The sequence below is a fragment of the Balaenoptera musculus genome, chromosome 1 (assembly GCF_009873245.2).
Source record: "Balaenoptera musculus isolate JJ_BM4_2016_0621 chromosome 1, mBalMus1.pri.v3, whole genome shotgun sequence".
NCBI lineage: Eukaryota > Metazoa > Chordata > Mammalia > Artiodactyla > Balaenopteridae > Balaenoptera > Balaenoptera musculus.
Genome location: NC_045785.1, coordinates 81,157,530 through 81,175,080, shown reverse-complemented (window position 1 = coordinate 81,175,080; position 17,551 = coordinate 81,157,530). Strand labels below are relative to the sequence as shown.

Genomic DNA, 17,551 nt, shown 5'->3' with positions numbered 1-17,551 from the left:
TCCCACTCACCACAACTAGAGAAAGCCGCGCGCAGCAACGAAGACCCAACACAGCCATAAAAAAAAAAAAAAAAAAAAAAATCCTAACCCAATGTGATACTATTAGGAGATGGGGCCTTTGGGAGGTGATTAGGTCATGAGGGCAAATATTTCCTGAATGGGATTAGTGTCTTTATAAGAGAGGCCAGAGAGATCCCTTCCCATTCTACCATGTGAGGACATAACCAGAAGTCTTCAACCCAGAAGAGGTGCTCACCCAACCATACTGGCACCCTGACCTCAGATTTAAAACCTCTATAGCTGTGAGAAGAAATTCCTCTTGTTTTTAAGCTACCCAATCCATGCTATTTTGTTATAGCAGCCTGAACAGACTAAGACATGCACAAAAGACCTCACCAAAGAAGATATACAGCTGGCAAACAAGCATATGAAAAGATGCTCCACCTCATATATCATCAGAGAAATGCATATTAAAATAATAATGAGATATTACTACACACCTATTAGAACAGCCAAAATCCAGAGCACTGACACCATCAAATGTTGGTGAGGATGTGAAGCAACAGAAACTCTCACTCACTGCTGGTGGGAATGCAAAATGGTACAATCACTTTGGAAGACATCTTAGAGACGTCTTACAAAACTAAACATACTCTAAATATACAACCCAGAAATCATACGCCTTGGTATTTACCCAAAGGAATTGAAAACATGTCTATACAAAAAACTGTATGCTATGTTTACAGCAGCTCTATTCATATTTGCCAAAACTTGGAAGCAACCAAGATGTTCTTCAGTAAGTAAAGGGATAAATACTATGGTACATTCAGACAATGAAATATTATTCAGTGCTAAAAAGCAATGAGATAGCAAGCTATGAAAAGACAGGGAGAAACTTAAATGCTTTTTACTAAGTGACAGAATCCAGTTTGAAAAGCCTACACACTATAGGACTCCAACTATATGACATTCTGGAAAAGGTAAAACTATGGTGACAGTAAAAAGATAAGGGGTTACAGAGGTTTGGGGGTAGGAGACGAATAGATGGAGCATAGAGGATTCTTAGGGCTATAAAACTACTCTGTATGACACTGTAATGGTAGATTCAAGTCATTATACATTTGTCCAAACCCAAAAGTGTACAACACTGAGAGTGAACCCTAATGTAAACCATGGGTGTGGGTGGTAATGATGTGTCAATGCAGGCTCATCAATGGTAAGAAATGTACCATTTTGATGGGGGATGCTGATAATGGGGGAGGTTATGCATGTGTGTGGGCAGGGGGTTTATGGGAAATCTCTGAACCTTCCTCTCCATTTTGCTGTGAACCCAAAATTGCTCAAAAAACAAAGTCAATTGGGACTTCCCTGGTGGTGCAGTGGTTAAGACTCTGAGCTCCCAATGCAGAGGGCCTGGGTTTGATCCCTGGTCAGGGAACTAGATCCCACATGCGTGTCACAACTGAGAGTTCCCATGCTGCAACTAAGGCACTGGCGAGCCACAACTAAGGAGCCGGTGAGCTGCAACTAAAGAGCATGTGAGCGCAACTAAGGAGCCTGTGAGCGCAACTAAGGAGCCGGTGAGCCGCAACTAAGGAGCCCGCCTGCCGAAACTAAGACCCAGTGCAACCAAATAAATTAATTTAAAAAAATAATAAAAGTAAAAAACAAAGTCAATTAATAGAAAAAAATACAAGAAAATAGGTGTGCACTAAAGAGAAGCTAAGGCACTGAACATAAATCCCATTTAAAGGGCAAAATAGGGCTGTAATGAAGGTCATATTGCAAAAACCTTTGATTAAAAAAAGTCAAGTTACAAACATTAAATGCTGGAGAGGGTGTGGAGAAAAGGGAACCCTCCTGCACTGTTGGTGGGAATGTAAATTGATACAGCCACTATGGAGAACAGTATGGAGGTTCCTTAAAAAACTAAAAATAGAACTACCATATGACCCAGCAATCCCACTACTGTGCATATACCCAGAGAAAACCATAATTCAAAAAGATACATGCACCCCAATGTTCAATGCAGCACTACTTACAATAGCCAGGACATGGAAGCAACCTAAATGTCCATCAACAGAGGAATGGATAAAGAAGATGTGGTATATATATACAATGGAATACTACTCAGCCATAAAAAGGAACGAAACTGTGTCATTTGCAGAGATGTGGATGGACCTAGAGACCGTCATACAGAGTAAGTCAGAAAGATAAAAACAAATATCGTATATTAATGCATATATGTGGAATCTAGGAAAATGGTATAGATGATCTTATTTGCAAAGCAGAAATAGAGACACAGACGTAGAGAACAAACATATGGACACCAAGGGGGGAGAAGGGGTGGGATGATTTGGGAGATTGGGATTTATATACATACACTACTATGTATAAAACAGATAACTAATGAGAACCTATGCACAGAGAACTCTACTCAGTGCTCTGTGGTGACCTAAATGGGAAGGAAATCCAAAAGAGACGGGATATATGTATACATATAGCTGATTCACTTTGCTGTGCAGCAGAAATACAATATTGTAAAGCAACTATACTCCAATAAAAATTAATTTAAAAAAAAGTCAAGCTAAATGGATAGATGGAACTAGAAGTCATTTGAGTTATTACATTTAAAGGTTACCAATCAAAAATATCAGTTCCAAGTATTTTTCTATACAATTAAACATCACAGCATCAATCATATAACTACTGCCTAGATAATCCATTCATCTTTTGTTCAGTCGCAAGCATACAAGGCACTGCAGGGAATGGATTTGTTGCCAATCCTCTCCTTAGCTATGGGAGGCGTTGCTAACTGATCAAGGCATTCTTTCCCATTAAACATCTAAGTACCACACATCAGGAGGCATACATCCCTGCTCTAGAGATTTCCCTGCAGTTCAGGAATTCCCCCAAGACCAATAATAACAAATTTAGAAGAAAAAGACAAAACAAGGCAATAGGCAGTAAGTTCCCTGACAGTAAAAATTTAATCTATTTTTTCTTCTTCCTTAGTCCTTCAGCCAATCGAGGTGTGTCCTTTCCCAATCATCCAAATTACCCTGTTTACCCTCCTTCTTCCCACTCACGAAAACTCTAGTCACAGAAGCTACCTTGGTTTGGTGTTACTCAAAGAAAACAAATGACACTGCTTGGATGGTGACTAGCCTTGACTACTCCAGGGGATATTTATAACTCCCATTAAGAGCTTTTTTAGCATACTAAATAATATGCTAACGTTTACAACAGAGTGTTTTACTGCCTGTTGACTACTTCCTCCCACTTCCATTCGTAGTTCTCTCACTCTTCCTATCCCACTTCCCCGCCCAAGTCTTCCTGGCTAAAATTATCAAGGTTCAGTACCATGCAGCTGTCTGGTATTTGGTCCTACACCAGGATCTGAGTATCACTGTAGGGAAAAAAAAATATGTGTAGACACAGTGATTCTCAATTGGATTCTTACACTAACTAAATGGCTAACCTGCAAATGCAGGGTATATTCCATCATTCAACAAATTCCTTCAAAAATAAAATTCTGAACTATTATATGTATGGACTATGTTGGGTATGTTAAGTAATACAAAGAATAGGTTCCTATTTTTAAGGACATTACAATTTAGTAGGAGGAAAGCATGTGTTCCAAGAGACTTATAAATAATAATCCTCATAAGAATGATATAGCTACTACTACCATCCCACATTACAGATAAAAAGGCCGAGTACTGAAAGACTGACTAATGTGCCGAAAGTCACACAGCTAGTAAGTGGTAAAGCCAGGAATCCCAGCCAGCCAGAATGGCTCATAAGAACTATACTCTTGTATCATATAATTCATGAGAGAGAGATGAGCTGTTCCAGAAAATTAGAGAAGAAAGAAAAACTTCTGGCTGAGCCAATGAAGAAAAGCTTCAGATTCAGCTGGGCCTATAAAGATCAATATAGTTTGTATATAGAGGCATTTGAGGCTAATCCTATGGATTTTACTCTGAGGTTTTACTCCACAAACCTCTCTCCCTTTTTTCTCTTTCCTTTCAGTAAACTACCATGCTTAAACTTAGCCCATCTCTTAAACAAACAAACACACAAAACAACCCTGTCCTTGAGCCATACAATCACTTCCCCTTTCATCGTCAGACTTCTTTAAAGAAGTCTGCACTCATCATTTCCAATTCCGTATCTCCTCTGCAGTCGTCAACCCTCTGCCTCCTGGAATCTGTATGCATTACTCTACTGAAATGGCTCTTGCTAAGATCACCAATTACCATAGGACTGCTAAATCTAAAGGATATTTTTCAGGATTTTTTTTTTCCTTTTTAAAGTACAGGAAAAAGAATTAGAATGAAAGGAGAGTTTGAAAGAGTAAGAAAATAGGAATAAACCATAAAGCAAGGCCTTGGTGAGAGGAGAACAGAATCGGTAACACAGAGGTACTATATTAGCAACGAGGAGGCAGAGAAATGAGAGAGCATATGAAGAAAATAATGTTGAAGGAGCTTCTGGTGGATGCCCTCAATCATTTCAGTTAAGTAGTAGGTTATATCTACTATGAGTTGGGGGTGGGGTTCAAAGTTTAAGGAGAGGAGAAAAGGTCTGAATGTATCATAGTCATTAAGAAACAAAGAATAAACACGTGAAGACACTGTTGAGACTAGACAGAATGAACTGGAACAGGGTCACAGGAATGCAAAGAGTGCAGGCTTTGGTGCCAGACAAATCTGCGTTTAAATCCCAAATCTATATATATAAGCTAAGTGTTCTTGAGAGAGTCACTAAACCTCTCTAAGCCTCAGTTTCACCATCCATAAAATGGGTAATGGTACTTCCCCAGGGATGTTGTGAGGATTGAATTAAATGAGACAGCATATCGAAAGTGCTAATGATCTTATTTGAGAACTTTACCCAATAATCTTCAGCAACAGAAAAGAAGGATGACTGAAGCTTGGGAAGGGTGGACATGGTAGAAGTTAAGGGAGAAAGAATCTGGGATCGTTTGAGAGGATGATATTACAACTGCTGACAGTGGAACTCAAGAAAACGAATTTAATGAGGGTCTGCCAACCTAGAAGAATAGAGCTGAGGTAGAGACAGGAGGTCACAACGAGGTCACAAAGCACACTCAGGAGTGATAGATGTAGATGAGATAGAGGTTGTGGTCAGAGACGGGAAGCTCTTATTTCAAGATCTTGGAGGCAGAATGGTTCCAAATAAGAATGAGGTCCAAGCATGGCTGAATCAAGGGGTAATAAAAATGTAAACATTATTCTAAATCATGAATACAATTTAAGTAGTTTTATGAGAAATCTCCAGCAATACAACTTGGTAGTTTTTTAGAAAAACACTAAGAATTAAAAGAAAATTCAATCTGTAATGAAGGGGAAAATTAGCATATATTGATTGCTTATTATATGGTAAGTGAATTTTTTTTTAAATTGTGGTAAAATATACATTACATAAAATTGACATTTAAACCATTTTTAGTTACAGTTCAGTGGTATCAAGTACATTCACACTGTTGTGCAACTATCACCATCTCCAGGACCTTTTCATCTTCCCACACCTTCTGCTACATGGTTATATATATTATTTCATTTAATCTTCACATAACTAACAACTTTATTTTTATAGATGAGGAAACTGAAGCTCTGAGGGGTTAACTGAGTTCCTAAGATCACTACACGTATCGAGTAGTAAATCTAGGATTTGAATTTAGGTCTTTCAAAGTCTAAGTTCTCTCTTTCTAACATGATGCCTCTAATTAAAGCCAGAAAAAGGAACCCCAAAAGTTGTGAGGATACCATCTTTACTTATCCCCTCCCAAAGGAATTCAATATACTTTACTATTTTCCTCTCCTTTGTTTCAGTTTTCTGACTTCACATAAAGAAAACTACGTTGAACATTGTTTCTAGATGCTTTATGAGTGCCTTTAATACTCTCTGATTCCTAATCTATAAAAGGGAGAATGGCACCTGACACTAAGATAAACCAAAATTGAGTTTAATGAGGTACTGGACAAAAGGTTCAATATAAAATTCAGTTTGTTTTTGCTATGAGCTGTTTTAGAAACAAGGCACCAAGTTACATTGCTCTTTCTTTTCTATCCTTTTTTAGATGAAATTCAAAAGCTTTTTCTTTGTTAAAAGTACCATTTCTCGTCAATCTAAGTATCTTCCATTCCTTTCAAAGTTTACGTGTCCTGAGACATTTAATTCAGATAAGCTCAATTTAAAAAATAAGTAACTATCTTAGTTAAAGAATACCTTCAAGCTCATTCTTCATAAACATTTTCACATTATTTTCACTAAAGTACAAATTAGATGATTAACTATAACTTTAGCAAAGTACATCTAAAACTAGAAATAGCACGCCAAAAGACCTTGGTGTGTGTGTATCACTTAGAATATGTGTATTATATATAAACCAACAGAAGCAGCAGGCTACAATTCCCCCCTGTGGTGGGAATTTTTCAAATACAATATGAAACATGTTAAAACCTGTTTCAGAAAGTTTTTATTCTGTCTACCAAGCAACACTATTCAGGAAGAGGTTATAGAAGTTGTTCTGCAGAGGTTTTTGGCTTCCGCACCTCTGAGATTATACTGTTTATTGCTAAGAAGCATGTGTGAAAATCCCCTACTCTGGGCCACATGATGGCGCTTTTAGCTCTGTCAGCATTAACCATTCACCCCAATTTCATCTTCTAAATCAAAATTTGATTCTAAACATTTGTCCTTCCTTCTCAGCTTTAACTCCTGATTTTTTAATGTTACAATTCAAAAAATTTCCCTCCTTCAAAGACTTGTCAGAGCCTACAGTCAACCAAACAGGATTTATAAATGTAACTATATGACTACCTAAACGAGCATACTGTCTCAGAGGAACAAAACTGTATGTGGTCTGTTTCTGGTCACCAAGTGGGTGAAAAATTTCTAACTCACAACATGAGATGCATCATACTGCGTCATGGTCAATGTTTTGTCTCTGACAGAGCATCAGGAGACATTTTGTGTAAAGCACTGCTGTTATTCATGACATTAAAGATATACTCCAGATATTTTTACCTTAATAACGAAAACGAAGGACTATAAAACCTCTAAGACCCTTTTTGACTCCAAAGCCTCAACAGAAGTATGGAGGTAGAATTCATGAATTTGTCTAAGTTTTTCTTAAATTGATTTATACGTCTTTACCAATGAGATAGTGAGTTTATTATGGTACAAAATAGTTTCTTATAAATTTATCTTATAGTAAATTTTACTATAGGTTTTAGTATTTTAGAATCTGGTGAATAAATATATATTAGCTTTCACAATAATGTAAGAAAAAACAAATTGAGTCAAATTGTCAAATTGAATATTCTATTTCCAAATGGTATGTAAGACCATGGTGTCCCTAAAGATGTAAACTTCAAGTTGTTCTGGACATACTATAAAATATAAAATATTCTTGGTTTTTCTTCATAATTTAAAAACTTTAATTCAATCCTTTATCAGTCTTTATCTTTTACAGACTGAAGAGTTCAAATTTATTTAGTCAGTAATTTGTGTTCTAATACTGTATTCTGTACTCTTAAATGAGACAGACTTCTCTACAAGGTGGTATAAATTTCCCTAGGCTTATACTGATCATTTTAATTTTCATCATTTTTATCAATGAGACATTTCCTTACCTAGAAAACTTTCACTATAGCAGCACTGACTGACTTAGAATTGTAAAACATTAGAACTAAAGGGAACTAAAGGTTAAATGCAACTTTCTACTTACAAATGAGGAAAATAAGATTCAGTGCTGGTAACAGACTTTCTTACAGTAAAACAACTAAAAATCTAAGCTAGATCCAACAAAACAGTGCTCTTAAAACTACAAATCAGGGGCTTCCCTGGTGGCACAGTGGTTAAGAATCCGCCTGCCAATGCAGGGGACATGGGTTCTATCCCTGGTCTGGGAAGATCCCACATGCCGCGGAGCAACTAAGCCCATGCGCGACAACTACTGAGCCTGCGCTCTAGAGCCTGCGAGCCACAACTACTGAGCCTGCATGCCACAACTCCTGAAGCCGGTGCGCCTAGAGCTCATGCTCCACAATAAGAAGCCCACACACTGCAATGAAGAGCATCCCCCACTCACCACAACTAGAGAAAGCCCACGTGCAGCAAAGAAGACCCAATGCAGCCAAACATAAAATAAATAAAATAAATTTATAAAAACAAACAAACAAAAACTACAGATCAGGACCAACCAATTAAGGGGGTTGCTACCAGCATTTCAAAAAAGCAACAGAGTAGAAAATATCAGAGGCTTCTCATGTAGTGAGGATAAAAATTGTTTCCTAAAACTTTTGCTTCAGTTCTATGTATGTGCTGGATAATGTAAAATGCATTTATTACAGTGGTCAAAAATTTTGGAAATCATTCATGGATACAGAGAACAAACAAATGTCGATGAAATAGGTGAAGGGTAGATTAAGAGGTACAAACCTCCAGTTATAAAATAAAGAAGCCATAGAGATGTAAAGTACAGCATGAGGAATATGTTCAATAATATTGTAATAACTTTGTATGCGGACAGATGGTTAATGGACTTATTGTGGTGATCATTCCATAACGTATGGAAATGTCAAATCACCATGTAGTATACCTGAAACTAATATAATACTATATGTCAACTATATTTCAATTAAAGAAAGATTTTGGAAGTCATTACAATAAAATAACTGATTCTTTGAGTGAATTTTAAAATTTATTATTATTTTTAAATTATAATAAAAATAGTACTTATATTAATAAAATTATAACTTAAAATTATGATGGTGATATAGCTTATTATTTATTACAACTCACTCTAAGCTAATAAAAATATCTGCATTAAATACTTAATGCTGCCATCCAAAAAAAAGCCATTTTTCCCCTTTAAAAGAAGATAGGTTATGAATATTATACCCCATACTATATGTGAACAGACTTTCTTTAAAATACATTTCTTTAGAGCTTATATGTACAATAGCTAGACAAGCTTTTTAAACGAATACTGAATTCCAGAATTCTGATCATTAGCACACATAAAAATATCAAACATTCTCTGTGAAAACACAGTGACCTCTAGTGGATTAGATAAACTGACATAATCCTTGCCCCTAGGAATTTAGAAATTAAGGTAATATGACGCATCCAGATATGAAAAATACTGACATGGTCATTATATACAGACAAGTATTATACATAAATAAGGGCTATAGTTACACTATGTACAATGTGACAATTGTATATTTATAGATTACTCACTGGTTACTTCCAATCAAGAGGAATATGACAAAAGAATCCTAGCCTTGTTCAGAATCTATCACTAGCTTAAGAAATACACTTAATCTTTCTGAGTCTGTTTGATAATAAGGTTGGATTAAATTTTCTCTAAGGACCCTTTCAGTTCTTTCATTATGATCCTCTCTTTAATTCATCTTGTACACCAATGCCAGACTAAATTCTATTCAAAAACACTTGATATCTCCCCAGAACTTGAGGATATACCAAACTTAGCTTGGCTCCTTGATACGTATCATTATTTTCTATTTTTTCCCCAAACATATCCCTTATTTCAAGTGAGCTAATGTTCTATCTACTTCCAATACCAACCTATTCCTATGAGTTTATTTTCTCACCTCTGCTTACAGTTTTTCATTATGCAATGCTTTATCCTCACTAACTTACATTACAGGTCCCCATTAGAATAAGTACAAACTTGTTTCACTCATGTATATTTGTTCTGTCATCCCAATGAGATTTAAACTCACAGGTTGGTTTTTACACATGTGTAGCCTGCTGGGTAGTAAGGGCATGCTATACACTTTAAATGTAAATTAAATTGATTAGTTTAGGGAAACCAAGGTCATTTTCATCTTTCTTTTTTAAGTGAGGTAATAAGAAAGGGCATATAGATAAGGGAGAATTTCAAGAACCACAAATATAAAATGACAGAGCTTCATGTTTTGGGAAAAAGTGGGCATTCTGAAGAGAGCATGGTAAGATTTTGGGAAAAGGTTAGAGGGAAGAACTGTTTTAAATTAGCTGAAGGAAGTACCAATAACTATATCTGAAGAAAACAGAGATGACAGCAAAGGTGCTTTGATAAATGGTTTTGAAGCAGATATGAGTATGGGCTAAATGAGAGAGCTAACTTCAAGAAGTAGAGATCTCTGGAAGCAAAGTTAAAAACAACTCAAGGAAACACCGGTCTTAACACTGGGAAATGAAATATGTCACTGTCATTAGGACTGAGGAGGTAATGGGCAGTGCTGGCAAAAGAAATGTTAAGAAAAGAGAAAAAGTGATAGTTAGAAAGGTGCTCTTAGCTTCCCAGTCACTTTGGACAATGCTACAATCTTTTATCCTCCAAACAAGAAAGTTGGATAGGCTGGTAGAGAAATGATGAGCAATTTAGTCTTCATTATGTTGAATTCAATTAACAAAGGCCATACTGTAGTATATTTTACATATTCTGAACCACACAGAATTGGAGCAGCAGGCAAAGGTGTCTGCAAACAAAGGTACTGTCATCAGTAAAATTAATGCTAGTTGAACATACAGTAGTGTCATGTTACTTGTGTATCAAATAAGACTTTAAGTTTATTTAGCATAGATCCTATTTTACCCCAAATAACACTGCCTTGTGTTGTTGTAATATTCTCTATCAAACATGAATTACTTGAGACATTATCTCATTAATTTAAGCCTTTGTTTGGAATTTCTAGACAATACAGTTCAGTTACATAACAATAATTTTTGTTACCTTTTTAATATTATGTAATTGTCCCCTCAGTAATAAATTCTCTTTCAAATCCAGCAACTAATAAAATGTTATAAATGTCTAAACATTTCTCAAAAGGCAAAATCCCAGGAATGTCTATAAACTTTTTTGCTAAAAATGACTCTTTAAATTGGCTTTCTTTAAATTTATATTGTACTGATTTTTAATACAGATTAAATGAATTAGTAACCTGAACTTTTTAACATTAGTATATAGTTTCCTAACAACAAAGTGAGTTCAGTTGGATCCCAAAATCCAGTACCTTCTGAAAAAATTTATAATTCTTATCCCAGGATTATATTAATAGAATTAATAGAAATAACCATCACAATAGGAAGCAAAGTTCAGATTTTGTGCTTAAAGCTAAAACAGCAAACACATAACATTTGTATGTATTAATTTTCTGATTTTAAGTGTAAAATCCTCAAAAGCTCTGCTTGAAATATAACCATTTCCCCACAATTAAAATGAGTACAGTAAATGCATTCCAAAGAAAACTATACCTACTTTTTGCATATCTCAAAAAATAGAAAGAAATTATTAGAATTTATGAACAAATGTATACATAATGATTTAAATTACCTTTCTTCTTCTCGAACCCACACTGGAGTTTCAGGAATTTGTGCTTCAAAAAACTTAGATGCTTTATAACAAAAATTGCTGCAAAAACACTGAAAAGAACATTTTAAAACTAGCAAATTATTTTTTCTTATTGTGAAATACAACTTATGTACAGAAGAGAATATAAAACATAAATATGTAGTTCACAGAAAAAACCGAAAACCCATGAATCTACCACCCAAGGTAAGAAGTAAGATTTAGTACCTTTGAAGGCTTCTATGTATCCCTCCCCGATGGTATCACTCTCCACATTCCCCAGAGGTAACCACTATTACAAATTTTGTGTTATTCATTCTTTTGCTTTCTTTTAGTGTTGCTACTTACATACATAGCCTATAAAATATATCATTCGGTTTTGCCTATTTTTAAACTTTGTCTAAATGGAATCATATTGTTATGTATTCTTGTATTCTTCTGTTCCACATTATGTTTTTAAGACTCATTTGTGTAGCTATAGCTTATTCATTTACACTGTGTATTATATTCCATTGCCTAAGTATACTGCCTTTTAGTTACTGACTGTTTAAGGACAGTTGAGTTGTTTGTAATTTTTTGTTATCATTACAATGTTACTATGAACCTTTTTTTAATAACAATTTTTTAAATTAAAAAAATTGTGGTATAATACACAAAATTTACCATCTAAGCATTTTTAAGTATATAGTTCAGTGGCATTAAGTACCTTCTTAACTGTTTTGCAACCATCACCATCATCCAGCTCCAGAACTCTTTTCATCTTGCAAAACTGAAACTCCACACCCATTAAACCATAACTCCCCATTTCCACCTCCTCTGACAAAAACCATTCTACTTTCTGTCTCTATAAATTTTTTTTTTTTTTTTTAATTTTATTTATTTATTTATGGCTGTGTTGGGTCTTCGTTTCTGTGCGAGGGCTTTCTCTAGTTGCAGCAAGTGGGGGCCACTCTTCATCGCGGTGCGCAGGCCTCTCACTGTCGCGGCCTCTCTTGTTGCGGAGCACAGGCTCCAGACGCGCAGGCTCAGTAACTGTGGCTCACGGGCCTAGCTGCTCTGCAGCATGTGGGATCTTCCCAGACCAGGGCTCGAACCCGTGTCCCCTGCATCAGCAGGCAGATTCTCAACCACTGCGCCACCAGGGAAGCCCTGTCTCTATAAATTTGACTACTCTAATTACCTCATATAAGTAGAACCATATAATATTTTTCCTTTTGTGCTGGCTTATCTCACTTAGGATAACGTCTTCAAAGTACATTCAGTTGTAGCTTGTGTCAGAATTTCCTTCCTTTTTAAGGTCAAATAATTATTCCATTCTATGTATGTACCATATTTTGCTTATCCTACTAGGAACATTTATACACATATATACTTGTGCATATGGGCAAGGATTTATACCAAAGAATAGAAAGAATGGTCACAAAGAATGTGTAAATTTGACTTTGCCAAACAGTTGCTCAAAAATGTTGTACCAATTTTTATTTGACTAGCAGTATAAGGAGTTACTAATGCTGTCAGATTTTTATAATTTTGCTAATTTGGGGACTGTAAAAATGTAACTCGACTCCTGCTCCCTTTCTTTCTTTCTTCCCTTCCTCCCTCCCTCCCTCCCTCCCTTCCTTCCTTCTTTCTTTCTTTCTTTCTTTTTCTTTCTTTCTCTCTTTCTCTCTTCTTTCTTTTCTCCCCAGAAGACCTGTGTGACCACCAAGGTGTACTTTTTATTGCTCTTACTCCCCTCCCTCTGACCCTTACATGTGCTGACCCTTTATTCCCAACTTTTAGCTAGACCAACTCCCGCTCATCATCAACACCACTGGGGACGTCTTCTGTGCCGTTTCTTTACGACAACTCTTGGGCGCTAACACCTGGTTGGGAGACTACCTTGGAAGGGATAGCATCTAAAATTAAATCTCCAAGCTCGGGTCTTCCCTGGTGGCGCAGTGGTTAAGAATCCACCTCCCGGGCTTCCCTGGTGGCGCAGTGGTTGAGAATCTGCCTGCCAATGCAGGGGACACGGGTTCGAGCCCTGGTCTGGGAAGATCCCACGTGCCACGGAGCAACTAGGCCCGTGAGCCACAACTACTGAGCCTGCGCGTCTGGAGCCTGTGCTCCGCAACAAGAGAGGCCGTGATAGTGAGAGGCCTGCGCACCGCGATGAAGAGTGGCCCCCGTTCGTCACAACTAGAGAAGGCCCTCGCACAGAAACGAAGACCCAACACGGCCAAAAATAAATAAATAAATAAATTTATTTAAAAAAAAAAAGAATCCACCTCCCAGTGAAGGGGACACAGGTTCGATCCCTGGTCCTGGAATATCCCACATGCCCTGGAGCAACTAAGCCCGTGCACCACAACTACTGAAGCCTGCGTGCCCTAAAGCCTGCATGCTGCAACTACTGAGCCCACGTGGGGCAACTACTGAGCCCACGTGCAGCAACTACTGAAGCCTGTGTGCCCTAAGGCCTGCGTGCCGCAACTACTGAGCCCACATGCCACAACTACTGAAGCCCATGTGCCTAGAGCCCGTGCTCTGCAACAAGAGAAGCCACCACAATGAGAAGTCCGAGCAACGCAACGAAGAGTAGCCCCTGCTGGCCGCAACTAGAGAAAGCCCGCGCGCAGCAACAAAGACCCAAGGCAGCCAAAAAAATAAATAAAATTAAATTAAAAAAAAAAAAAATGTAACTCAATGTGTTTTCATTTGCTGTTTTCCTGATTACTGATAAGGCTGAGCATCTTTTCATATATTCATTAGTCATTCAAGTTCTTTCCATAAAATTTTTTTAATTAAGTTTTTTGTCTTTTTCTTATAGATGACGTACTCTGGTTAGGAATCTATGGCCAGTTACATGTGAGAAATATAACTCCTTCTGATTTGTAGCGTATCTTTTCACTCTCTTTTTAAAGAAACGTCTAATGAGCAAATGTTTTCTATTTTAATGTAGAAAAATGTATCAATTTTTCCTCTATGGTCTATAATTTTCTATCTTATTTAAGAAATTCTCTCTAGTCCAAGTTTATAAAGATATTCTCTCATACTGTCTTTGAAAAGGTATCTCTTTTACATTTAGGTCCTTAATCTACCTAAAACTGATCTTTGTATGTACACTGAAATAGGTGTCAGTTTTCATTATTTCCATATGGATAACTAATCATGACAGTACAATTTATTTAAAAAAATCCATCCTTTCTCCACTGATCTAAAATACTCCTGATGTCTTATGTCCAGTGTCCACATAAGTAGTGAGTCTGTTTCTGGCTCTCTATTCTGTCCTATGATTCACTCACCTGAACTTGTGCCAATATGCACTTTTAATTTTTAAAAGTTCACATATTAAGTAAAGTATAAGCAAAGAGTTTTTTTTTTTAACACCTTGAATGAAATATTTATAAATGAAAAACTTTTAACATGGCTATTTTCTAAAAGGCAAGATTTTAAACAGATATTTTTAGAATTCCATTTAGTATAATATTAAAAACAGCCTTTAAACTTACCTTTCTTTCAGTAATATCATAGACTTTATTGGTTTTGGTAGAAATTTTATATTTCTGTTTTGGTACCTAAAGAAAAGAACGTATAGCTTACAAAAGAATTCCAATAATAAACATGAACTTTGCAGTTAACAAGATTAAGTCATCTACATATCATATCTTTGGCTAACCCATATCATTAGTTCATGACCTCAGTTTCATTTATTGTTCTTTCTACACAGTATTTTGCTAAATATAAAAATTAAAAGTCTACATGTTAAAAAAAAGTAGTCACTTACAATTCCTAGCTTCTTCCGACATAAGGGATAGCCGCAGAGTTTGATGATAGCACGCTCATCCACGACATCACTATAGTGAGCAGGTGTGATGAACTTCCCCTATAAAGAAATGAGAGGGGCATTTCCCCCACCAGATTATTGGAAAAGTTTATTTATCAGCTCTTTAAGCCTTATCGATCTCATCTGAAAACACAGGGATCATAACAGTACCTATCTCATAGGTTTGATGTAAGAATCAGAAGAAAAAATAAAGGAAAAGTACTCAAAAAAGTGCTTCTTGACACATACTAAGTACTCAGAAAATGTTAGCTATTATTTAAAAAAAAAAAAAAACAAACAACCCACAAAGCCCCAAAAATTTCTGCCATCGTAGACTATGCATCCTTGTAGATTATACAATTCATGAAATAATTCTGAGGCAGGAGGAAGAAGTGATGCTATAGTGACTGCTATACCAAAGGAAAATATTGATAGTATATTTTATTTATATTTATTTATATTTATTTATTTATATTTATTTATATTATATTTATAAAAGTATTACTTGGGACTTCCCTGGTGGCACAGTGGTTAAGAATCTGCCTGCCATTGCAGGGGACACCAGTTCGAGCCCTGGCCCAGGAAGATCCCACATTCCACAGAGCAACTAAGCCCACGAGCCACAACTACTGAAGCCCGCGCGCCTAGAGCTCATGCTCTGCAACAAGAGAAGCCACCGCAATGAGAAGCCAGCGCACCATAACGAAGAGTAGCCCCCCGCTCGCTGTAACTAGAGAAAGCCTGTGTGCAGCAACGAAGACCCAATGCAGCCAAAAACAATTAAATAATAATAAAAAAAGTATTACTCAAAAATAAACCAAATAAAATAATAAGATATAATTTTACCTATTTCTTAAAGCACAAGCTCAAAAACGAAGTATACTAAAGGTGTCATTGTGACCCCTGAACAAATTTTTGTGCAAAATCTTCTATCTTCTGAAAAAACTGTACAGAACAGTGAGGTGATAGTTATAAGCTAACGCCAAATATTTTCCTTTGACATTTTCATGTTCAAATAATCTCAGTTCTTGAGACAAACCAACATTTCTGGTCTGTCTTTAAAGTCATCAAGTATGGAGATTCTGATGCAGTTACCTATATGAATTTAAATATTGTCATATTTATATTCCTCTTGTTTAGGAAAATCTCTAAGCCACACTAAGAATTATTTCTGCAATAAAAGCTCTGAGCTTTAATTTTCCATTTCTTTTTTCTCTTAAGGATTATGAGGATATAACAGACATTTCCATTCAAGTTTTTAATGCAATAAGCCATTAAAGAAAACAAAAAAAAGATTTTTAATGCAGATGATAATTCTCTTGTTATGTGTTAAACTATAAATGGTCTATATTTCAGGTTTTTAAAATATCAAAATTAATGAAATTACATTAACAAAAAATAATGATCTTCCATTACTAAAATAGGATAACATACAGAATATGAAAAGTGACGTGGGGATCAGCAGTGCAAAGCAATGAAAATCAAGTGAGATTAGCAGACTGGTTAAAAGAACTAGCACGAAGGGGTAAAATATGCATGTTATCTCTCCTCAGTGCATTTTAAAGTCACTATAAAACAAGGAATGCATAATAGTTGATTATTTTTAAATGCATAAATTATATAGTATGTAGCTGACAATAGATTCAAAGATTTCAATAATGCAAAGAAGTTTCACATTACACATATTTAAAGATCTTATACTACAAAAGTAATAATTTATCAACACATACACACTCCCTTAGGAATTCTTCTGTAATATTCTCTTCTAAAAGCTGTTCAACAATACGTAGAGCTTTTCTCTCAAACTCAATCTTCTTTCTGACAACTGCTTCTAGTTCTGCTTTCCTAAAATTAAAAAAATATATATTTTTAATTTAAAGGTTATTCTACTTATAAGTTTTAGCATAGCTAATTTTCTATATTTTAAAATACAACACTAACAACTTACTATTTTGCTATTTAAGCTAAATGTATATTTTTAAATGCTGTTTCTTTTGATCCAATACTTTTCAAAAAGGAAACAAGCTACTTGTTATACTGCACACATTGATGTCTGCCATAATAACAGGATTATTTGACTTCCAGAGCTCAGAGGACAAGGAAGAACTTAGAGTCTCCTACAGAAAAGAAAATGAGGGGAAATCTTTTTGCCAGTTAGAGTTTATACTCTATCACTCCTGTGTGTACCTAAAAATGGAGGCTTTTCCCTGAAATCGTTAGAAATCAGAAGTGACTGGAGAGGTAAAAGAGGATTTTTTGGCTGTTCTTATAAGTAAAAATTTCTTTGTGCTAATTCTCAAAAGTTAAGTAGTGGCTGGCCCAGTTTGACAGGACAGAGTCATATGTGC

At 35.9% G+C, this 17,551-nt stretch overlaps 1 protein-coding gene across 6 annotated transcripts in view; it reads right to left on the bottom strand.

Annotated features, from left to right (window-relative positions):
• The window catches only part of RPAP2 (RNA polymerase II associated protein 2), an 85,383-nt gene that overhangs the window by 60,625 nt on the left and 7,207 nt on the right, over positions 1-17,551 (bottom strand). For 5 of the 6 annotated variants that reach the window (XR_005022592.1, XM_036874342.1, XM_036874363.1 and 2 more), the window contains exons 3-6: positions 16,934-17,048; positions 15,165-15,263; positions 14,890-14,955; positions 11,381-11,469 (exon numbers count right to left, since the gene is read on the bottom strand). Coding sequence is in view for 5 of the 6 variants with exons in the window: in XM_036874342.1 (XP_036730237.1) it covers positions 11,381-11,469; positions 14,890-14,955; positions 15,165-15,263; positions 16,934-17,048 (369 nt within the window). In the remaining variant the exon portion in view is untranslated. The remainder of the gene's footprint in view (positions 1-11,380; positions 11,470-14,889; positions 14,956-15,164; positions 15,264-16,933; positions 17,049-17,551) is intronic. The other variant, XM_036874383.1, reaches the window with a different exon arrangement.